Source organism: Moschus berezovskii, chromosome 22 (assembly GCF_049115385.1).
Source record: "Moschus berezovskii isolate FMDL1 chromosome 22, NW_MosBer_1.0, whole genome shotgun sequence".
NCBI lineage: Eukaryota > Metazoa > Chordata > Mammalia > Artiodactyla > Moschidae > Moschus > Moschus berezovskii.
In genome coordinates, this window is record NC_142481.1 from 62,530,334 (window position 1) to 62,554,778 (window position 24,445).

The window sequence follows — 24,445 nt, forward strand, 5'->3', positions numbered from 1 at the left end:
GGGCCAAGAGGGGGTGAGGGTCTGGGACTGGGTGAGGCCCCTGCTGTCATGTGCTGCTTTGGGCACCAGAGAAGGCTAGGAGTCAGACTTTTGCCTTCACATTTCAGTGCAACTTGTGGACCTGTTCTGCCCTTCCTGGAAACAGCACACTGGCCTCTCTTCGAGCAGTCTGTTTATTCAGGGCGATCATAAATATCACAGCCTCTCCTCAGAGTAAACCTCAGGTCCCCAGATCAAGCCAAGGCCATGTCCAAAGATGAGAGGATGGCCCTCCGTGTGGAAGGCTGGCCTGCCCTGGCGTTCCCACCTAGTTAGGAGCCAAGGCGGACCTACCTCTCTCGATGGGGAGACACTGTCCCCTAAAGCACCCCGACAGGTCTGAGAACAGAGAATGGCCTGAGTCGAGGCCTTGTTTCCCCGCTGCCAGCAGGGGAACTGGCTGGGCTCATGCGGCAGCTACAGGCGCAGCCTCTTGATGTCCTCGCTGCGGAAGTCTATGCGCAGGGCCAGCACTTGGCGCACTTCAGCAGGCGTGAGGCGCCACGTCAGCGGGCCTGAGTTGGCGCCCCAGTAATCTAGGATCTCAGTCACCTGTGGGAAGAGCAGAGAGAGTCAGCAAGGAAGGGCCAGCCTGAGGGGAGGCCCGGGAACTCCACCAGAGGCAGTGCAGGGGTGCTCAGGAAGGAGGCGGCCTGCAGGGCTAGGCTGCCGCTGGAGACCCAGATTTTGTCTCTGCCTCTCCTCTGAGACACTTTTCTCTGGCAAGGCCAGGGGAGCCCCACATACCCGCTCCAGATTGAGGATCGTGGCCATCTGGGAGAGCCGGGCAAACTTGTCTCGGATGGTCCAGGTAGTCACCGTGGTGAGGTAGGCAATCAGTGACCTCAGCTCCTTGTCAAACTGCAGACCACCCAGCTGCATGGGAACATGAGTTCAAGGCCTAGCCCTCCAGCCAAGCAGCACCGGCCCCCAGCTTTGCTCAGTGCTTGGCTGCAAGGCCAGCGGGGACTCGGATGGTGCTTTAGTTGGCTCTACTGCCTCAGGGCAGCACTGAGCCTAGATGCACAGGGCCTGGGGTAGCAGGGAGGGGACAGACTGGTCCTCCTTAGGGAAAACAGTAGGGCGGAGGCCTGTGCTCTCCTCACGTTACCCGGTTGAATGTGGACTTCAGCACCACTTTCTCCAACTCGACTGCAACGAGGCTGGTCATGAGGCTGGTCAGGCTGTCATAGATGACTGGGGACAGGCCGGCCTGCACACAGAAGCTAGACGTCACTGGGGGTCCCACCTTGCCCCTCTGCTTCCATACGAGCTGTCGGGAGTGCTTCCACAGCCTGGGGCTTGGAAGGGCCTCCAGGGCTCCCAGCAGGAGTGCGATGAGAAGCCTCAGGCTGCAGATTTGGGCTGTTGCTGCTGCTAAGTCGCGTCAGTCGTGTCCGATTCTGTGTGACCCCAGAGACCGCACCCCACCAGGCTCCTCTGTCCCTGGGATTCTCCAGGCCAAGAACACTGGAGTGGGTTGCCATTTCCTTCTCCAATGCATGAAAGTGAAAAGTGAAAGTGAAGTTGCTCAGTCATGTCCGACTCTTAGCGACCCCATGGACTGCAGCCTAACAGGTTTCTCCATCCATGGGATTTCCCAGGCAAGAGTACTGGAGTGGGGTGCCATTGCCTTCTCTGGCAGATTTGGGCAGAGGTGGCTAATTCTACAGACTGGTCCCGAGAGCTCTTGCTCACCTTGAACTCTGCCATTTGCTGCTCCAGATTAAGGATGAACTGTTGAACCCAAGGATCGTTGGCCTCATAGTCACTGAATTCCTCCTACGTCAGGAAGCAAGGTGGGTCAGCAGGGGCTTCTCCAAGGACCATTCACTCCCACCCCACTTCCACTCCTCTAAGGAAACACTTCTGTAGCTTATGACTCATCCAGCCTAAAGCCAGCTTAAAAGCAGGCTGGCAGAAACTGCTGTTTCTGCATCACATTTCTGACCAGCAGCTGAAGTAGTGGCCCAAACAACATGGTAAGCCTCCTGGCAGTTTACTCCCTCTTGTATCTCACGTTCTATAGGAATGAAAAGATTGTGTATACATGCTCAGTTGTGTCCGACTCTTTTGTGACCCCATGTACTATAACTCGCCAGGCTCCTCCATCCATGGGATTTCTCAGGCAAGAATACTGGAGTGGGTTGCCATTTCCTCCTCCAGGGGATCTTTCTGACTCAGGGATCGAATATGTGTCTCCTGCATTGGCACACAGGTTCTTTACCAACTGCACCAGCTGGGAAGCCATGAAAAGATAAAGCTAGGAAAAAAAGGTCCTAAGATGTGGGGCAAAAAGAGCCTCAATAGGAGAATACATCAAGGCAAACTTCTTTTAGATGTCTTTCGGAGCCCTCTGACTGCAGGAACAGCCTGTTACTGGGAGGAAGCTAGCCTTCGAGGGTGAGGGAAATGAGCCTGAGAAATACGTAAGGTACAGTCTGTAAGCTCCACCGCTGGGGGCCAGGGAATGCAGGGTAATCCTGGGCTTGACGGCTGCCTGTGGTCAGGCTGACCTCCTCAATATTGTGGGAGACAGAGAGAAAGGTGTTGATCCAAGGCTGCACCTGCGGCTTGATGGCGGTACCGTTCAGCTCTGTGAGTCCCTCCTGCAGGACAAGGCAGAGATGCGTCAAACGCGGGAGGCACGTGCCCCATCCCTTCCCTGTCTCCGCTCCATCCACCCTTTGTCTGCCAGGGCATCCTCAGCTCGGAGCCTTTTCTGCAGGCCCTCTCTGAAATCTAGCAGAGATAATGCTGATCCAAGAGGCCAGGAACAACCTGTTCCTTTCGAGTTACATCCTGAATCAGGTCCAGGCCAGAGATGCGGCCACGGGGTTGGTCTGATTTCTGAGTGCCTGGTACCAGGCAGCACCTTCGGCTAAGGTCATGCAGGTCTGAGTACCCACGTGGTTCCATTTCTTCTGAGCACCTTTCTGAGGGCTCCTGGCACTGTGGAGGCTGAGTGGAGATTCTAGAGGACCAGAATACCAGCTTGTCAACGTGACAGCAGCACTGCTGCAAAACCTTTAGTCTTCAAGGGACTCGCACAAGTTCAGTGGCGGGCACCCTGCTCCCTCACGCCTCCTCCCCACCACCCCCATTTCTTTATATGCGTGGAACCCATGATAAGCCAGTAATGATAGTCTCAGAGCAAGACACAAGCCCAGGACTGGGGCTTACCTGCAAGAGGTCTCGGAATTTGCCGGACACGGCAGCCAAGTCAGAGAGGCAGCTGTCAAACTTGGCCTGGGCCTGCTCCCCTCCAATGCCTTGGCTGAACAGCTTGGTGCAGTCACTCTAGGAGAGAACACCCAGCCATCAGGCTTCTGAGCCCAGGGAATATCATCATGACTACAGCTAAGATTTAAGTGCTTACTGTGTGCCAGGCCCAGTTTCAAGCATTTTATTAAAGTACTTTTCTTATGAAGTAAGTACTATTATTATTTCCACTGTATAGATGAGGAAACTAAGGCACAGAGAAGTTAGTAATTGGCCTAAAGTCATACAGCACTAAGTCATGAAGCATGGGATTACAGCTCCAGAGCACCTATTCCTAACCCCACAGTGAGGCTGAGTAGTAGAGAATGCACAGGGACACTGCTCTGGGTGGCCAGGAGCTGCCTGCATTTCCTATAGCCTCCTCACAGTTTGTGCTGTTTTGGCTACAGGGGGAGCAGCAGTGAGGAAGAGCTGCTAAGGGACCAAAAATCCAGCAGACTAATTAACGTTACAGAAAAAGTCAGGAACACAATTTTACATGCCATGACCTAAAAACAGCGGTGACAACCACCTTGTTGAATACTTATGATGTGAGAGACTCTATGCTACTGGTCCTTTGTGACTATCGCTCTTATTCCATTTTAAGACCTTTTCGGGTGAATTCCTAAGCTGGTCCAGTTTACAGCAGCCCCCTGAGCCTCCCTCAGGAAGCCTACCAGTGCTGAGGTTCTCTTCTCGTGTCTGCTCCTGGCCACCTCAGGCGGCCCAGCCCTAAGGTCAGTGCTCAGCACCAGCCTCAGTGCAGAGCCCCATGTTTTTGCAGCAAAGCGCCTTCACGGGTACTGGTGCCTGCTGGGAGGCAGGACCCTGGCTCCTCTCCTCTCCCAGAGGCAGCGTTCAGAAGTGGAGGGGAGCTAGGCTCTTTGTTTTCTAGTATTTAATGAAGTAAATGATCCATGCTGTTGTGTGTAACTACTAATACAATCATTAACCACCAATACATGCTGCTCATGTACCAGGTGCTTTATATTCTTAATTCTCACAACAAACCTGTGGGGTAGAGACCATCCTTACTGTTTATAAAAGAGAAAACTGAGGCTCAAGGAGGTTAGAGAACTTTCCTCAGGCCCCACAGCTGGCCAGTGGTCAAATGGAGATGTGAACTCAGGGGTATCTTGACTTCCAAGCCCAAGTAACTTCCATTGTTATATGGCCTTCCTTTAAAAAACGATGACAACAGCTGGCTCTCTCCAGGGTTAAGTGAACCCTATATCATATTTTTTTGGCTGTGTCACTCAGCTTATGGGATCTTAGTTCCCTAATCAGGGATTGAACCCATGCCCTCACAGTGAAAGTGCAGAATCCTAACCAGTGGACTGCCAGTGAATTCCCCTCATAATCATTTTTATCTCAAAATTTATGGAAGTCTTTATTGTTTTTATAAAGTGCTTTCAATCCTGTTGTTTTTTTTTTAACCAGGCTACCCAACAAACCAAGAGCAGGGCCCCATGGAGATCTGTATTTCACTTCATTGATGAGAGAAATGAGGCTCAGGATTTGTCCAAGGTCATATGCCAAGTATGTGCTGAAAGAGCTAACTTGAATTCTGATCTCCCAACTCATGGGTCATAATCTTCCTGTAGTTCAGAGATGCGCTGCTACCATGTCAATCACTAATGAATCCCCTCAAGTGCTCTGAGGAAGAGCTGGCTCAGTGCCAGGAATGCCATGACCCCCCCAGCCCCCGCCCCCGCCCCCAGCAGAAGCACACAGGGCTCACTCTCAACAGGAGGCATGGGAAGACTGCAGAGAGCCGAGAGGCAGGGTCCCCTTTACCTCCAGTGTCTTTTTCAAAGTGGAGATGTTTTCGCTGCAGACTTCCACGTTGTTCAGCGTCACCTGGGAGATAGGACAGAAGAATGTCACTTCCTGCTCACTGTTGTTGGCATCCACTCCTGAGGCTCAGGGCAGCTAAGGACCACCCTCAGCACTGTCACCAGGCAGGGGGCTCAGGTCTCAGCGGGCAGAATGGTGAACCAGGCTCGCCCTTTCTCCTGGGCCTGACATAAAGAGGCAGAGAAGTTATCTGACCTCAGAGGTAGGGATCCAGGGTTTCAGGTCTTTTTGTTCTATGTGTAGGCATACAAGTCTGGGAGAAGTCCTGGGGCTCCAAACCTCCAAGCCAAAGATGCAAAGGCTGTTACTGATTTAAGAAATGCTTCCTGAAAGCCTGTTACCTATTAAGTATTTTCTCAACCATTAGGTCTGCAGCTCTGCCAAATACCTTCTGCAAAACAAGTACAGTTGACCCCTGAACAACACTGGGGTTAGGGGCACAGTAAAAAGTCAGCATATAACTTATAGCTGGCCCTCCATGTCTACATTTGTGCCTGCGTGCTAAGTCACTTCAGTCATGTCTGACTCTTTTAGACCCTATGGACTGTAGCCTATCAGGCTCCTGTGTCCATGGGATTCTCCAGGCAAGAATACTGGAGTGGCTTGCCATTTCTTTCTCCAGAGGATCTTCCCAAACCAGGGACTGAACCTGCGTCTCTTATGCCTCCAGCATTCGTGGGCAGGTTCTTTACCACTAGTGCCACCTGGGAAGCCCACCTGCATCTGTGAAGCTGCATCCATAGATTCAACCAACTATGAATCATAGAGCTGTAGTATTTACCATTGAAAAAAATCCATGTATAATTGCATCTGTGCAGTTCAAACCTATGTTGATAATACAGTCAACTGTACTATCAAGCCAGCTCACAGGTGGAAACAAGACACCTAAGAGGGTGAAATGACTCAACAAGGTCAGTCAACTCTTGATTCAGCAAATATTTAAAGTGCCCACTATGTGCCAGGCACCGTGGAAGGTACTGGGAAGAAAGTGGTTGACAGAAAAAATTCAGCCCCTTGTAGAGTATACATTCCTGAAGCGAAGTCGATAATAAATGTCAGGGAGTGATGAACACCACAAGGAAACATAAAGCAGAGGAGGAGGAGAGCGATTCAGTGAGCGACAGGCCACAACACTAGAGCCAGGGTTAGAATTTAGGTCTCCCCACTCCAGGTCAAGGGCTCCTTTCTTTATAATTCAACTCCGTATGAGCTTGGTGCAGAAGCACCAATCATAAAAAGCAATGTGTGACAAAAATGATAATTAAGGTAGAAACTGCGATGGCCATTAAGAGGAAAGAAGCCATGGCTTGGTCTGAGGCACGCCAGGAAGCTCCATGGTAGAGCTGGTACCTGAGAGGGACTTAGGAGGCTAGGAGATAATTCTGGAGAGAAAGGCGAGTGCATTTCTCCGCCCCCACCAGCTTCCGCTAGTCCACTGTCCTGTTTGATATTATCTTAATGGTACTTAGGATTATCTGATATTGTCTTATTTGTTTCTTGTTTGCCTTTCCCACTAGAATGAGAGCTCCATGAAGGCAAGGATCTAGTTTGTCCAAGAGAACTTTCTTGATGATGGCAATGTTCTAAATCTGAACTGTCCAGTACAGTAGCAATAACCATGTGTGGCTACTAAGCACTTGAAATGTGGCTGGTGCAACTCTGCAACTGGATTTTTAGCTTCAAGTTAAATAGCCACACCATACTGGGCAGTGCAGCTCAAAAACCTACAATACTGCCTGATACATAGAAGTTTCTCAATAAATATTTGTTGAATGAATGCATGACTGTCTTCTGGAAAAAGGATAACAAAGGCAAATGTAGAGTGGCAGAAAATCCCAAAACATATCTGGGGACCAGGAGGGTCTGGGGGTAGATGTGCAGGGAAATGACACGAGGTGGGGCTGCAGAGACAGGTGGGTCAGCCCGGGGCTCGGGTGCTACACTGTCCTGGACACTGGGGTGGGGCTGAGGAATATGTAAAGTGGGTAAACACTATATGAGCACAGCTGTGGTTGGGGAATACTGATCTGGAAGCCATTGTGCGGGAGAAATTAGAGTTTGAGACAATCATGCTGCCCTTGAACAGGTGTGCTGGTGCCATGACCAGGAAGGCCAAGGTGAGGGAGAGAGGAATTGATGTTTCAAGAGGTGAGTCAGAAACGTCAGGATTTCTGGGCGAAAGAAGCTCGGATCCCAGGGACTGAGGTTAGGATGTCCCCTTTGTCTTTCACAAGAACACTGCCCATGTCAGCATCCTGCAGCCAGTGCTGGAAGGTCATGCTGCTGACAGTGCTGCTAAGGCTGCTTGCACAGTGGACGGATGACACTCGAGGTGTTCCTTTCGTGTGCCGCAACACCAGGCCACCAAGATCACTAGCTCGACACAAGGCCACACACATCCCCAGCCTCCAGAGAAGCACCTGCACTGTCACGACAGCTCAAGAATGGAAGCTACGACATAAATGTTTCCAAGGCATTAGAGGGCATAAGAAAAATCTGTCATGAGGGGACAATGGATGTGGGTTCAAGTGGTATTGATTTCAAAGTTTCCTTGTACTGACAGTCCTTGTAAGCATGGATTCACTGGGCTTATCCCAGCTTACAGTGACTGATATATCAGCACTGTCGGGGAATTCATCTTGACAGCCAAATAAATCAAGGTGACATAAGAAATAGGCCCTGTGGTGGGAGTGATGACATTTTAAGTACTTGGCGTCAGGAAAACTAGAAAACTGTCACCAAGCATTTAGCATCAGCTTTTCTTGTTGGCCTTATCTTCTGGGCCTCAAACAATGGAGCTGTCTGAATGGGAGCAGCAAACGTGTGAACACACAGCAGCCAGCCTACTAGGGACTTGTGGAGCCAAGGGATGGAAAACAGGACTAGAGGGCAGATGTGTCAGATTCAGGAGGCCTTCAGCAAAATGCCCAGGCAAAGATGTCTAGTTTTGATGTGGTAGGTAGGGAGTTGTTTCTGAGCAGATAAATGAAAGAATGAAAGTAAGTTCTGTGAAGAATGAAATAGAATCCAAATAAAAATGAAAAACTAAAGTCAGTTCATGATTATATGAAGCTGGTTGCCAGAAATCCTGGAAAAGTTCTCTAAAGGTACAGAGGCAATAATTTCTTGGACAGAATCCTGTTTTTTTGGCAACAACCATGACATTCTTTTTTTTTTTTTTTTAACCATGACATTCTAAATCGACAGGACCCATGCTCAGGGAAAGTATTTTCAATGACAAGGAGAAAGCAGGACTGCCTGAATAGACTCCGTTGGATCTGAGAACTGGTTACTGTGGGCTTCCTTTGCACAGAGACAAGCTAAAAATTAGCATGTTTAGGCTACTGTCTCTGAAAGCAACATCTCAACTCTTTTGGTGTCAGAGTTCCCTTTAAGAACAATAAATACTTAAGAACCTTGCTTCCAGAAAAAAACACATATACATTTTTGCATCCCCTGCAGGGTGGTGGTCAGGACTCCATCTGTGGGCTGCTGTCGACTGAGAGCTCCACTGTCGGATGTTTCCTTCAGGTCTCTGAACCCCAGGAGCCGAGGAGTGTCTGGCCAATGTGGGGAGAGCAGAATGGCCTCTATAGCACTGTACCCACACATGCCAAGACAGCAGGTGCCAGAAAGGCCTGACCACAGGCCCAGGGTTCATCGGCATTCTTTTGGGCTCATCACAAGTTGGTTGTTGCCCGGTATGAACCCTTCCATCCTCCCGTGCTTCTTCCCCAGCTGTCACACAGCTGTCATGCTGGGTAGTAGCACTTGAAGGTCACCTTCCTGAGGAGGCTGAAAGCCTAAGAAGTGTGCCAGAAAAGCAGTTTGGTAGGCCTAATGGGTCAGCCCCCTCCCCGGCTGTGGGCCATCCTCAGAGTACTGGTCTGGGGGCTGGCACAGATGTCATCCAAGCCTGGTACTCAGTGGAGCCCTCAACAGCTGGGGGTGCTCCTGGGAGCACCTCAGGGGAGCTCTGAGGCGCCCAGCCTTCCTGGCAGGAATAGTACACTTCCTGGCTCAGGCTGCTCTGAAAGAGGTCCCTGGGTTAAAATGGCTTCAGAACCCTCTAGAAGGAGCCTTCCTTAAAGGAGGAATTTTCCGTCTCTGCAGACACTGGAGGAGAAGTCTCCAGCTGATGGCTGGTTGACCACAGCTCAGCCCAGCTCCCACCTGTGGGGCTCCTACCAGGAAGGACAGCTTGGCCTCGTCGGTGCTCTCGATGCCTTTGGTGTCGAACTTGCCCTGCTGGAGGCTGCTGTGCATGATGCTCACGGCACTGGTCACTCCGCGCTGGATGTCCTGCAAGGTGGTGGCTGGGAAGCCCATCCGCAGCTTGTGACACAGGACGTCCCTGGGGCAGAAGGGCACACGGGGACTGGCAGCACGCAGCCTGGCCTCCAGGACGGGCGCATCAGCGGGCTCACCACCCTGAACCAGTGGCGTGACTTGCTCTTCCCAGGGAGCAGGAGGCCCTGAGCAGTAGGGCATGAGAGGCTGCACCCCCTCAAAGGCTCTGATGTGACGAGCACACACAGAGCAGACTGGCCGACTCCTGACTCCCTGTGAGGCTATCACTGAACGGCACTGAGCTCCAACAGGCTCAGGAGGAAGTACAGCTCGGTGAAGGCAGCGCCACGTAGGAGACAACAGCTCGTAAAGTCAGACTCTACTCCGTACTCTACCACTTATGAAATGTGATCTCCCAGGGCCCCGGGTTCCTCATCTACAGAGAGAGCCAACGGCTCCCACCTCACAGGGTCGCCATCAGGACTGAATGGGAGCAGGAAATCAGCACAGTGCCTGCCTTGTAGCAGAGGTAAGTATCACTGTTAACATTACAACTGCTGCCTTCATCTGAGGCGCCTGTTCCCTTTCCTCGGTCTGAGGGCCAGAAACTCCAATCCAGCCCAGGGAATACAGATTTGGCCTATACGGTATCTGGGTGCTGTACAACTGCCTGGAGTCAAGGATGTGGTGCTATGGATAGCTGTATAGAACTGAACTTGAATCATAAGGGAAAAAAAGGAAGAAACAAAATGGGCCCCAGGAATCCAACATGAGGACCTTTCCGCCTCCCAGAGAGTAGAAAGGGTGGCGGCTGTACCTGAAGTCAGACTCCAGCTCTGTGGTGGCGAGGTTGATCATGGCGCAGAGGCAGTCGATGCTGGAGCTAGACAGGGCCCGCCCGATGCACTTCTTAACAATGTAGAAGACGTCATCCACCATGCTGGATGTCAACTGGCCCTTCTCATAGGTGTCCAGGGCCACAGCCTACCCCAAAGGCAAATTGCCCAGTAAGGGCCCCAGCTCTGTCATGGTTCTAGATGGTTCTGTACTTTGTGCTTTTCCTAAAATAGCTTATTCTGGTCACAGCTTGGAGTGGCTCCTCCTTGCTAAAACAGTTCACTTCCCTACTGATCACCAATGTCAGGAAACTAAGTAGTTAGGGCGTCTGCCTTGAGAATATCTGGTATGCGGGATATAAGACACCAGGGGAGGCCAATTTTCTCCACGGCTCCTCACCCACACACTGCTAGGGAGGCAGGGGCAGAGAGGCTCCCGAGGAGCTGAGATGCTTTTCTATGACCCTTGGGGAAGAAGTCCCAGCTGGGTCCATAAAGAGCCCGATCACCCCAAAGATGCCCTCTGACCATTCAAAGCAGTACACTTAGTTGGCATGCCAGGGTATTCCCAAAGCAGGACCGAGAAATATAGCACGCCTTGGCCATGGCTGTCGGCCTGGCTTCTTGGCCAGGATGCCCCTCTCCATGGAGGGTGTCCTCCGCCCTACCTTGTTGACGGTCTCCCTCATGAAGTACTCCTCCATGGTGATGTACAGACCGATGAGCTCCTGCATGGTGCAGCTCAGTAGGCAGTTATTGAGGAGTTTGTCCAGGCACTTCTGGTGCTCTAGGAGACAGTCAAGAAAGGAATCCTCACTCTTCCTCCCCAAAGGAAATAAATCTTTTTTTTTAGGTCCTTTTGTAATCTCTTTTCCAAATCTGTACATAATTTACATGGTTACAATCACAGTACCGATACAATTCTGTATCGTGCTTAAAAATTACATCATAAATATTTCATTGTTTCTATGTAGTTTAGTTTTTCTTCTTTTTAGCTACTGATCTTTAATGGCTGTGTGATATCTTATGTAGATAGTCCATATTTTTTTAAATTACTGTTTTTAGACAACTGCGTTATTTCCAAACATTTTGGCATTATTAGAGATAACTGGAAATCACCGTAATTGGAGATTGAAGTTTTTTGACTTTTCACTCTATAAAAAGTGCTGTTCAACAAAATTTTCTGTGATAATAGAAATGTTCTGTATCTGCTGCCTAATGTAGTAGCCACTATTAAGTACTCGGAATATGACTGAGGAACTGAATTTTTAATTTTATTTAATTTTGTGAAAAGTGAAAGTATTAGTTATTCAGTCCTGTCTGACTCTGTGACTCTATGGACTGTATGTAGCCCGCCAGGCTCTTCCTTTCATGGAATCCTCCAGGCAAGAATACTGGAGTGGTTAGCCCTTTCCTTCTCCAGGTCTTCCTGAACCAGAGATTGAACCTGCATCTCTTGCATTGCAAGCAGATTCTTTATCATTCTGAGCCACCAGGGAAGCCCTTATTTAATTTTAATTAAAATTTAAATAGTTACCTGTGGCTTGTGGCTACTGTATTAAACAGCACAACTCTGAACATACATGGTCATTATTAACAGCAGTAAGTAGCAACTCTAAATGAGCTCATATCCTCCTTTAAACATCAATTCAGGGACTTTACTGGTGGTCCAGTGGTCAGGATTCTGTGTTCCCACTGCAGGAGGCATGGGTTTGATCTCTGATGGGGAAACATGATCCCACAAATCTTGTAGCAATGCCCAAAACAAATAAAAAAACCAAACCACCAGGTTATACAAATAATTCCCTTGCCATGAATTATTGGTATTAGCCATGCAGATTGCCACAGATGCTGGGTGAGTTTCAGGTCTCCAGTTAAGATAATTCTGCATAAACTCAACCAGCAGGGATTAAAAAGTCTTCTTAAAAACCTGGAGAGTCAGTGTGTCAGTAAAATAGGACAGTGGCACACCTTTTTAGTCAACATATTTATTCCTTCAAAAATTGTGACTGAGGGAACAGGGAGACTGAGGGAGGAAGTGAAAAGTTTTCTCAATATTATACTTCAGTACTACACATAAAATTCAACCATTGTATATGTGCAATTCAATGATTTTTTTTTCAGTAACTTTATATTTTGTAACAATAGCCACAATCCAGTTTTAGAATATTCTTATCACTCCTTAAAGTTCCCTCATGAAATTATGTATATATTTTTTGTTCTATCAACCCACCTATCTATCATGTGCACATATTGCCTACTTAAACACCAGTCCCTAAATCTGAGCTGGTGAGGAAGCAGGGCGTGGGGAAAAGAGCAGGAGACTCATTGAACCATTCTTGCCTTTAGCCTTTTTCATCTGTAAAATGATTAGATGGCCTCAAAGACCGAGTCCAGTTCTAAAATCTGCTAAGTCCAGATTTCCTCCTGAGAGTCAATTTGTCCACAGACACCCCCCCCAGAGACTAATAATCCCCAATTATTTCCTCATTAAATGAATCTGTGACTTATCTAGTACAAAACAGAGTCAACTATACCCAGACCCATCCCAGGGAACATGGGCAACACCTTTTACCTTGTTTGACTTCTTCTGAGGCCATGGAGTCCCCCACCTCAAAATCTGAGCTGATCCTTTTCCTGAGGAAGCGTAGGTACAGCTCACTGCGGGCATTCATCAGGGTGACCTCAGTCAGAATAGGATCCAGTTCCCTAAGACATGTGGAGCAGAAAGCATAAGCAGGACACCGGATTCCTTCAGATATAAGAGCTACAGGGCAAGTAGAGTCCTGAAGTCCCCCTCCCCCAGGCCCAGGAGGGTCAGCTCTGCCAAATGGTCCTTCTGGCTCTGCTGGCCCAGTTGTGATCAGAGACAGTGGTCAACCACATGTTTCATTTACACATTTCACCTGAATTATTCACCTATCTAGATAAAAAGCCAAATCAATCTTAGGAAAAAATGTTGGTGGACTCACACTTTCCAATTTTAAAACTTACCACAAAGCTAACAGCAAACAAGGCAGTGTAGTTTTACTGACATAAGAACAGACATATAGATTAATAAGAGTCCAGGTACCTTGACATTTATGGTCAACTGATTCATAACAAGAATGCTAAGACAATTCAATGAAGAAAGAATATAGTCTTTTCAACAAACTGTACTGGGATAACAAATAGCCACTTTTATAAGGAATGAAGTTGATCCCCTCCCTCACATTTTAGACAAAATTAACTCATTTTCCACACTGACTTCCAAGAGATCTTTTCAGGACGTAAATCCGGTCATATTGTAATCATGAGTTTTCCACAGCTCTTGGGATACAAACACCAAACGGCCTGTCGGTTGGGATACAAACACCAAACGGCCTGTCTGACAACCTCGCTAGACTCACCTCATGGCAGGCTCTCTCCAACTCCCTGCACTTCAGCTGTACTGGCCTTCTTTGGGTTTTCAATGCATGGAGTCTGCACATTTTCCCTGTCCTCTACCTGGAACACATTTCACCTCTTAGTCCTATTTACTCTTTCTTTATCTTTTTGGCTGTGCCACACAGCATGTGGAATCTTAGAGACTGAACTCATGCCCCTGCACTGGGAGCACGGAGTCTTAACCACTGGACCACAAGGGAAGTTCATCTACTCATTTTAAAAAAAAAAGAAAACTTTTTATTTCTTTCGTGTAAGGAAGAAATAAACTTTTTATTTCTTTCATTAATAGCCAATTAACAATGTTGTGATAGTTTCAGGTGAACAGTGAAGGGACTCAGCCATACATATACATTTATCCATTATCCCCTTCTATTTACTCTTAAAGTCTCAGATGTAAGATCATGTCCTCAGGATTCCTTTCCTTGCACTTCATCAGCCTAGGTTATATCCCTTTATTACACGCTTCCCTGTACTCTGTGCTCAGTACACTGTAATGATTAACAGTACCAACTCTCGATTCAGACCACAGCATTGGTAATGATCTAGTATTCTTGACAAAACACAAATATGTTATACATATGCCTTTGTTTGTATGCTCTACTCCATTCTAAAAAAAGAGTCAAAGATAAAGTATTTTCAAATGTAAACTGCACTATAAGAGAGCAGCCTCTGAATGATACTTGATTGCTGATTCAAACTTCCATGGGGTGAAGAAAAGGGGATTATTACCTTGGCTCTATTTTTTCTGATGTAGAATTTCTCATCAAGTTGCTCTGGACATGCCGAAACTGCAACATACCACAGAAATGAGAATACTCTTCCCCTCCCTCCTTCTATCTGCTTCCTACTGGTCCCTCCAGAGTTCTGGTATAAGAATGTTTAGATTTAGTTTGTTTAACAGGTAAACTAAAAGGAGGCTCTCAATGGGAGGTGCCAAAGATTTACTTTTGATTTATATGCTAATGTTCACCTCTTTTACTGTACTTAAAAGTGACGCTAGTGGTATTCTAATGAACTAATGTCTAGTCTCCTAGAGTTCTAGAAATAAAAATATATGGGGTTACTCCTATTTCTAAGTTCTATTCTTATTTTATCTGCTCAAAGGAATGGAGAAACAAAGTTCTGAAAAAGCAAATGTTACCTTCAGCCCTTACTTTGTCAACAAAGGTCTGTCTAGTCAAACCTATGGTTTTTCCAGTGGTCATGTATGGATGTGAGAGTTGGACTATAAAGAAAGCTGAGCGCCAAAGAATTGATGCTTTCGAACTGTGGTGTTGGAGAAGACTCTTGAGAGTCCTTTGGACTGTAGGGAGATCCAACCAGTCCATCCTAAAGGAAATCAGTCCTGAATATTCATTGGAAGGACTGATGCTGAAGCTGAAACTCCAATACTTTTGGCCTCCTGATGTGAAGAACTGACTCACTGGAAAAGACCCTGATGCTGGGAAAGACTGAAGGTTGGAGGAAAAGGGGACAACAGAGGTTGAGATGGTTGGATGGCATCACCGACTCAATGGACATGAGTTTGAGTGAACACTGGGAGTTGGTGATGGACAGAGAAGCCTGGCATGCTGCAGTCCATGGGGTTGCAAAGAGTTTGACATGACTGAGCAACTGAACTGAACTGATTCTTATTTTATCTGCTCAAAGAAATGGAGAAACAAAGTTCTGGAAAAAAAAATGTTACCTTTAGCCCTTAAGGAATGAAGGAGAAATCTGAGACAAAATTACTTAACATTGAATAAGACTTTAAGAAATCAAATTCTCACTCAGTCACCAGATGGCAATGCAGCACATTCTGTGATTAACAAGTGGTTTAATGTTTCTGCTGTGTTCCTTTTAGGAAGCCCTTTCTATTTCCTTCTCAGTCTTATACTGAGGCCATCATCATCTTGACAACACCTCGAGACCAAAGTAAGCTGGGAAGTGGCAAGATGCAGGCCAGTCTGCATTTGACATTTTTCTCCTACTTGTATCTTTTTTTTGCACTCCCCACCCGCTTAGCCTCCCTGTCCCTGATTTATTCTATTCAGTGTTGCCGGCTAATTGCCGGTTAATGCTGCTTCCAAACCCTCTATAAGCTTCCCCTGCTCACCTGCTGTTGGTAGTCTCTCTGCTTGATGAACTTGTCTACCACCTTCTCTACCTGTCTGTCACATTCCACCTGCAGGTATTTTATCAGGGTATAAAGTCTGCCTGGCCCATAATATGTTTCCACTATTGGTTGATGGGTCTCCACAATTCGGGCAATTCCTGGAAGGGAGAAAGGGAGAGGGCTGGATTCCAAATGTTCTTCCCACAGATACACTCCTTTCTTGTATCCAGGACCGACTTGGGGTCTAACTCAACCCTTTCTGGCTGTTTTAATTCCCAAAATGAACACAAATGGTTCTTATTGGTGTCAGGAATTGCTAAGCAAATCTGTTACCTATGCACAGCACTTGGTAAACAGCAGGCATTTGATAAAATTATACTGACAGTTTCTACAGGAGCATCTTTGGAAATGAGCATCACTCTCTCCCCTGTCATTTTTAAGTTAAATTCACTCTTGGAGTTTTATTCTCGAGGACTAGGGAGAACAAAACATCGGAGAGACTCTAATCTTTGAGAATCAGATACTGAATTGGGACGTTAATTCTCCAATAAACCAGTATCTACCAACCACAGGATTAAAGTGAAGGCATCAGGTTGGTGAGGAGAAAAGCTAGGATGCAGGTGCTGGAAGTGTCTGCAGTGGAGAAAGAGGCTTGCCTTCAAACAGAAGAGTCAGTGTATCTGCAAAGATGACTGCAGCTCTTCGATCACTCATGTCTGTGCCTAGAACCAACAGGAGGTTCTCCTCAGCTTTACTGGCCACCTGAATAAGTAGAAAATCCACATATATTTCTTAGACCAAACGTTAGCCTCAGTTTTTCTAAAAGACCTCCCACTGGCTTCTTTCCCCACATTTCCCTTGATGCTAGAAAGCCTAGATGGCACAGAGGAACGTCCCTTGGGGGCTGTGGGCTATCCAAACCTCGGGCAAGACAAAGAACTTAACATGGTAGTTAACTCTTCTTCCATTCAGAGGGATTAATAATGCTTTCCTTTTCCTTGATAATATCTACCGCTGTTAAACTGGGGAGAGAGTCCCAAGTTACAATAATTGTTTCAAAGAATAACTCAAGAGTTATTATTAATGGTGCTCTGTTGAGTAGGGGACAGAATCTGGGTACTTCTAAGGGAATTTTAAGGGAGTAACAGTAGAAGCCCTTTCCAGGTTTCAGATAACAAAATACTGATAAAAAAAAAAAGTATTGATAGAAAAGTACCATAAAGCAGTTACATTTCATTGTTAATTAATTTTTAGAATGGGTAAAACACACTTAAACATTCAAAAGGAACAAAGGAGTGTTGGATGAAAAGTAATTCTTTCTCTTATCTATGTTTCTTGGTCTCCTAAGTTTCCACTTGAGAGGTGACCACTGTTAACTGTCCCCAAAATACCCATGTTTACGTAACATACAATCTTTACTGCCACTCTCTCCATTTTCAACATGAATGATGGCACGCTGTTGTTTTAACTTAGTCAGCCATGTTAGAGAGTAAACTGTGTCTGCACATATGAAACTGTCGCATTTTCCTGAATGGCAAAATAATGTTCCATTACACAGAATTGGGGAATGGGGACAGGATGCACTGTGATACACACTTAAAAGATAACACCTCTGTGCTCACACGCCTATTAATGTTTGCTTCTCCCCAATCTGAGGCTCCAGGAGAAGGTGAGCAGAGACTAAACTGAAGCCTGTTTCTTTTTCAGTTTTAACCTGGTTCATCTCAATTTTGGAGCTGCAAGCCTGGGGCTTTTTTCCCCTCTAAGTCTTATTTTGAGACTCAAGCCTGGTTGGTGTTGTTTAGTACTAAGTCATGTCCAGCTCTTTAGTGACCGCATGGACTGTAGCCCACCAAGTTCCTCTGTCCATGATTTTTCAGGCAAGAATACTGGAGTGAGTTGCCATTTCCTTTTCCAGGGGATCTTCCTGACCCAGGAATTAAACCTGCAACTCCTGCATTGGCAGGCAGATTCTTTACCACTGAGCCACCAGGGGAGCCCTCAAGCCTGGTTACGAGTCTAAAAACCACTAACCAACATCTCTGAATGCTCTTGAAAGAAGCCAGTCCCTGGTTGACAGCTTGGAAAAGGTGATTCAACTTGTCAAAGAAAATAAATTTTAATTTTCTTATGTTTTCACTTGGTCTGTTGGAATACAGCATTAGATGTCCAGGCCATGCCTGGTACAAAGTAGACTGGTAACAGTAAGTGTTCAATGAATGCATGTATCCAGTCCTGCCGGATACAGCAGAAAAGGGGATTAACATCCAGAGGTAAAAAAGTATCCACAGAAAATGGATCCATCCAGTGCCCCGGTTTGCAGGCAGAGAACTGTACCATTATCCTGCCAAGCAATCAGGAGCCATACCTGCTTGCAAAGATATTCTGAGAACTTGCTTAATCCCTCCTCATGCAAACCCAGCAGTGGGAAGATCTTGAAGAAGCGCTCCACCTGGGGCAGATCCCCTTCTTTTGTGGCAACGGCAAACTTCTCTGTGACAATAGCTTTGAGACGCTGCTCAGCTTCCTGCAGCAGTTTCAGATTGGCATCAGTCATGCTGCCTGCACAATGGGGAGAAGATGAGAACTGACGTGGAGACGTGGAGAATGGTACTGTGTTAGGTTTAGGCCACTTGGTCTGTGCATTCCAAAAACAGGTATTGAGCACTTAAGTGTGTGCGAGACGCTGTACTAGCAATACAGATGGTGAGGAGGTGAGTCAGCCACACCTCCACTGCCACAGGAGTCACAATCATCTTCAAGAAATGAGATCTGTGCACAAACGACTACAATAAAATTCAGTGTATGACAAGTGTCATGAGAAAGGTGCCTACAAGTCACATTTCTGGTTGTAGAAAAGAAAAGGCTTCCCAGAGACGATCTTTTGTTTCTCAAAGATGGGCAAGATTTTGATTTCTGAGTATGGGGTACATACATTCTAGGCAAGGGGAATGAAAACAGCAAAGCCCTGGACACAGAAAGATGAAGAGTATTTGCAGAGAACTGCAAGCAGTATATACCCTGGTTTAAAGAGGAGCTCAATAAACATGTACAATGAATGGATGTATGAGCAAATAGCATGAAAAAAGGCTAGAAAGACAAGAGTGGGTGGAGGTCATGGACGGTCCAGAACAGAAAGCTAAAAATTTAATTTTAATTGTATAAACAGGCAATATTGTCCAGTGAAAAGAACCCACTGGTCAGAGAAACAGTGGATCTGGATTGTTTTCTCTCCATAAGGTAGGAATAACAACCTTTGCCCTGGGATGGTCTAGGACCTATATTGTGTCTAGTACCAGACAAGAAAATTTCCTAAATTTCCTAATTTTCCTTTTCCTGATTGAGACTGCCGAGTTCAGATTACAGATGCTTGTAACCAAACTAGGAAGCCACAGTTGGGATGCCAACCTTCTTTGCCCTGTCGGCTGAGCTCGATGACTGACTTGTCCAGGCACAAGTAGCGATGAATGTGGGCTGCAGCCTGCTCATAATCTTCATTTCTCAAAGCAGTCTGAACTCCATCCATGCAGAACTTCAGGTCCAAGATGTCATCAGCTCTCTGAATGGCTTGATAGAGGCGATTCTGCAAAAAGATTTGTTGCTTAGAAACAACGTCGTATTCTTTCAAAAGCATCTCTCCAGAAGGTAGGGAGTTTCAGGGGCTGAAGCCAAGTAACCAGAGATCCTTTACAGCCTTCACTGGTAAACTAAAAGACATTACCACTACCACTCACAAAACTTGTGGATGATGGTCAATACTACTGATAACTATCACACAATTTTATTTCTGTGACCAGTCATTTATTTTAATAAGGCAGTAGTTGAGTAATCCATATTTATATTTGCCTTATATTGTTAAATTTATAACATAATCACAGTGTATTTGACATTTTGGGAACATGACATTGCAATCCAATTAATAATGTATGCATATTGATGTTTGGTAAAAACCAAAGCAATTATTTTTCAATTAAAAATAAATAAAATAATGTATGCAAAATATATGGAAAGTATTTTTGTTTCCAATAAGCAAGAATGAGGAATTCCCTGGCCAGCCAATCCTTCGGACGGCACACTTTCACTGCTGAGGATGAGGTTCAATCCCTGGTTAGTGAACTAAGATCCCACAAGCCACACAGCCAAAAAACAAACAAACCAAAACCCACAACCCAGATCCTGTGTTGTTCAATACAGTAGCCACTCTCCATCTGTGGCTATTGAGCACTTCAAATGTGACTAATCCAAATTAAGATGTATATGTGTAAAATACACACTGGATTTCAAACTTAGCACAAAAATAAATAAGGTAAAAATGTGACATTAATACCATTTAATAGTAATTTCTGAAATAATGGGTTAAACAAATGTTTCTAAATTGGAAAATTATTTCACTTGTTCTGCTTTTTAAAAAACAGTCACTGGGAAGTTTTAAATTTCATATGCGGTTCATATTAGACTTTCTTTTCCCACCTGAATGACTTTTATTTCACTTTCTTGCCTAACTTCTGTGGCTAGAACCTCCAGCACAATGTTGAAAAGCCGCAGCAAGAGCTAACATCCTTGTTTTGTTCCTGATCTTTTGGGGGAAGCAACTAGTTTTTCACCAGTAAGTATAATGTTAGACCATCTTTAACATCATAAAGATGCCCTTTATCAGGTTGAGGAAGTCCCTTCTCTTCCAAGTTTGTTGAGTGTTTTCATCAAAACAGGTGTTTAGTTTTGTCAAATGCCTTGAGTCTATGAGATGATCATGTGGTTTTTGTCCTTTATTCTATCGATTTGGTGTATTACATTAATTGATAGTCTAAATCAGCCTTGCATGACTGGGATAAATTTAACTTGCTCATAGTATAGTCTTTTAATACATTGCTGGATATGATTTGCTGCTGTTGTTGAGGATCTGTATGTCTATATTCATAACAGCTATTGGTCTGGCATTTTCTGTGATATCTTTATCTGGTTTTGGTATCTTGCATTAGGTTTCTATTGGATGGTCCTGCTCTAATTTCTAATGTGGTGGCTTCTCTACTGCCCTCTACTAACTCAAATATCAAAAGCTCAATGGGATTACCTTAGCCAGGTCAAGCTGACGGACTTTGCTTGACACATTCTCAGCTAGGTTGCAGGTAAAGGTGATCATTCCAGCCAGCTGCTTTGCATCTCCTTCAATCAACTGTAGGTTTGGACTGGAGACACACATTGTCAGTACACATATCCATAGGAGATAGTAAAAGAGATGAAAAAACATTTTTGCAGATGGAGACTATGTCTTCTATTAATACTTCTTTTGCGTTGAGCATGCTTGCTTAGTCACTTTAGTCGTGTCCAACTCTTTGAGACCCTATGGACTGTAAGCCTGCCAGGCCTCTCTGTCCATGCGATTCTCCAGGCAAAAATACTACAATGGGTTGCCACGCCCTCCTCCAGGGATCAAACCCGCAACTCCTGCATTGCAGGCAGATTCTTTACCCACTGAGCCACCTGGGAAGTCATACTTCTTTTATATCTCCCCAGAACTCTTTGCTCCATTCACTCTATTCATAGCTTTTTCTCAAGAGTGTTTTACTGAAAACTTAGGCTTATATTGAATAATAACTTAATTTAAATAAATACAAAAGATAGCCCTAAATAAGTACTGCCAAAGAATTAGAGTGCAGAATCTCCCCATTGCTAAGTGAGCATAAAATGCACTAACCAACAATCTAAGAGGATGATGAAATCAAAGCAATTTTTATGACTAGCAAATATACAAAATACACACAACAGGGGCTCTCAAACTTGAACCATAACATCAGAATCACTTGACATGCAGGTTAAACTAGAGATTCTAGAGCCCCACCCCCAGAGCTTCTGGTATAGTAGGTTTGGGGTGAGCCTCAGAATCTGCATTTCTAACAAATTTCCAAACAATGTTGATACTTGCTGGTCCAAGGACACTTTGAGAACAACCTAACCATACCAGTGGGTATTCACTTTACCTGGAGGCAATTCTCCTTTCCAATTTAAACTCAACTGTCACTGTGTGACACAAAGTTAAGAAAACTAATAACTCATCCAGTGGATCCGGATGAAATTTAAAATAGCTCTTGCTGAGTTGAAGACTCACCCCATCCGGTGGAGGGTGACCATTTTACTTTCAATGGTGTTTTGCTGCTCCAAAAGAGCATCCAGCTCTCTCTCCACCACTTTCTGAAACAAAGCAACATCCTGTCATTAGCATGGTCAGAAGGAACCTTAAGAGTTATCTAATCTAACTACTTAGCTGAAGAGTAAATCCCATTTCCAATGTCTTCTTTCCTGTCATTAAGCTCCCCAGGGCTTTAACGAATAATACTTCATTTTTGCTGTTATCACATTATATAATAACTGATAGCTTAGGTATATCTCATTCCAGCTAGGAGGTGAACACAACAAAGAGACGAAATAAACTTTTATTCGATTTCATTAGCATAGTGCCTAACACAGGGAGGCATTTAAAATATAAAGGCTCAAATAAAGAAATGAAACTTCTAAACTGGCAGTTATAGTCTCTTCTAGTGTGTAATCAGTACCCAGAAGCAATAAATAGAATTCTCTCTCACCCAAGTCAATTTTTGAGTTACTTTAACTAATGTAAGCTTCTTATGCTTGAGTTTCTTCATCTGCAAAATAGGGATAGTACTATATACTCCTTACAGATGTTAGGTAAGTCAAACAATAACATACATAAATACAAACACAAAACCAATATTGTTCTGTAAGACTGACTTAATCTTTCCCCCCAAAGTACTGATTGACTCAATGAATGCAAGTTTAGTACTGAACTTTACAAACCACATCTTGCTGAAAAATGTATTAAAAACCGCTGGAGCTGTTGTAAGTCAATATTTGAAAATTCTCAAAGATACCAATGACCATCCCTGCTCCAGGCCGAAGCTGCCTTCTGTGCTCAACCTTCATAAAAGTTTGGTTTAGGGAACAGCTACTAGATCAGAGCTTAGATCTTTCTGCTGACTGGCAAGGAAGCCGGCTGGCAGTCAAAAATGTATTCACATCAAGTCACACAGAAAAGTAAAGAAGGTTGCAAGGAATGTTAGAAAGCATAAAGCCCACACTCCTTATTTGATATCATGAAGGGCTAGGTACAGATTCCCTGGTGGCTCAGTGGTAAAGAATCCACCTGCAAATGCAGAAGACAGGGGTCAGATCCCCCGTCCAGGAAGATATCACAGAATGCAGAGCAACTAAGCCCCTGCATCACAATCACTGAGCCTGTGCTCTAGAGTCTGGGAGCCTCAACTACAGAGCCCACCGCCCTGCAACTACTCAAACCCTCCCGCCCTAGAGTTGTGCTCTGCAACAAGAGAAGCCACCACAATGAGAAACTCCTGTCTCCACAACTAGAGAAAGCCCAGGCAGCAACTTAAGACCCAATACAGCCAAAAATAATCTGCCTGCCAATGCAGGAGATAGGGGTTCGATCACAGGATAGGGAAGATAATCTGGAGAAAACAGTAACCCATTCCAGTATTCTTGCCTGGGAAATCCCATGGATAGAGTAGCCTGGCAGGCTACAGTCCACAGGGTTGCAAAAAAGTCCCACACAATTTAGCGACTAAACAACAAGAGCTAAGTACAAGGGATGAAGTGACTTGTCCAAGATTTGACAGTTGTGTCTGAATCTTAAAATCTAAAGTTTCTATAAAGCCCTGAATTAACCTGAGACACTAAAATTACATTCTTAAATCATTCCCAACAGAAGGAAGTCTTAAAACGCTTCGAGTTTATTTGCAGTGATTTCCCGCCTAAATGAGATAAGGAGGTAAGAGCATTTCAAAAATTTTAAACTGCTAAGTCCTTGCAAGAGAGCCTTTCTTCCTATTTTGAAAAGCAAACGAGTCAGCGTACACCCCTCAAGTCTAACTTTACTCTGGCGGAGAAATCTGGCGATTAAGGGCCAGGGAAATCAATGGATGACTGCGGGCAGATCGCCTAGGTAACAGGAAAGCATGCTTGGGGGCGTGAGACCGAGTAAACAGAGATGTCAGGTCGCCCCTGCTGCTGCTGCTGCTCAGTCGCTTCAGGCGTGTCCGACTCTGTGCGACCCCAAGGACGGCAGCCCAGGCTCCCGCGTCCCAGGGATTCTCCAGGCAAGAACACTGGAGTGGGCTGCCATTGCCTTCTCCACAGGTCGCCCCACCTACACGCCTGCTTCTCGCGTAGGTGCTTTTTGGGTTCCTTGGCAAGAAGAGAACGTCCCACAGTCCGAATTTCCCACTAACGGCTCCTAGGCCCACTGCCTCTGCGTCCTTCCAGAAAAAGCAGCTCAGCTCCCCCACCTCCTCGCCGCAGAGTCTTTCGTACACAGCCTCCAGCTCCTGCAGCTCGGTCAGGGAGCGAATGAGCTCAGTGGAGATTTCTGAGCAGCTGCCTCCTCCCACCCCGTCAGGCGGCCGAGGCACGCCTGACAGCTTCTGAGGGGAATCGAAGTCTGCCATCTTCGTCCCCATTCCTCGCTTCCGGCCCCGCGAGGCCCCCTCCTCGTTGGCGCAAATCGCCTTTGGGGCTGCCCACGGAAGTGCCTAATTAATTTGTAGATTTTTTTTTTTTTAGAAAGTCAAATTCATTCCATATTCTCCTGGAAAAAATAACGACCATAAAG

The 24,445-nt window shown here is 45.8% G+C and overlaps 1 protein-coding gene across 2 annotated transcripts; it reads right to left on the reverse strand.

Moving 5' to 3' along the window:
- Nucleotides 1-155: 155 nt before the first annotated feature.
- Nucleotides 156-24,304, reverse strand: COG4 (component of oligomeric golgi complex 4). Of its 2 annotated transcripts, none has more exons than XM_055413170.2 (19): nt 24,123-24,304; nt 21,911-21,993; nt 20,876-20,990; nt 19,213-19,387; nt 18,173-18,366; nt 16,461-16,566; nt 15,805-15,962; nt 14,439-14,497; nt 12,859-12,992; nt 10,952-11,070; nt 10,265-10,431; nt 9,346-9,511; nt 5,098-5,160; nt 3,223-3,339; nt 2,556-2,648; nt 1,738-1,821; nt 1,151-1,252; nt 787-915; nt 156-591 (listed from the first exon to the last, which is right to left on the reverse strand). In XM_055413170.2, exons 1-19 carry the CDS (start codon nt 24,291-24,293, stop codon nt 457-459), a joined length of 2,370 nt encoding a protein of 789 aa, XP_055269145.1. In that variant the 5' UTR covers nt 24,294-24,304; the 3' UTR covers nt 156-456. The 2 variants fall into 2 exon arrangements, with proteins under 2 accessions (XP_055269145.1, XP_055269144.1); XM_055413169.2 differs by having other exon boundaries at nt 2,478-2,648.
- Nucleotides 24,305-24,445: the final 141 nt, after the last annotated feature.

Coding starts and splice junctions, on each gene's coding strand:
- COG4 (XM_055413169.2), bottom strand. CDS start 24,293: ATGGGGACGAAGATGGCAGACTTCGATTCCCCTCAGAAGCTGTCAGGC. Junction 18,367..19,212: donor CAGCCGACAGGGCAAAGAAG/GTTGGCATCCCA, acceptor CCCATTGTGCAG/GCAGCATGACTGATGCCAAT. Junction 1,253..1,737: donor AGCAAATGGCAGAGTTCAAG/GTGAGCAAGAGC, acceptor TTCTGTGTGCAG/GCCGGCCTGTCCCCAGTCAT.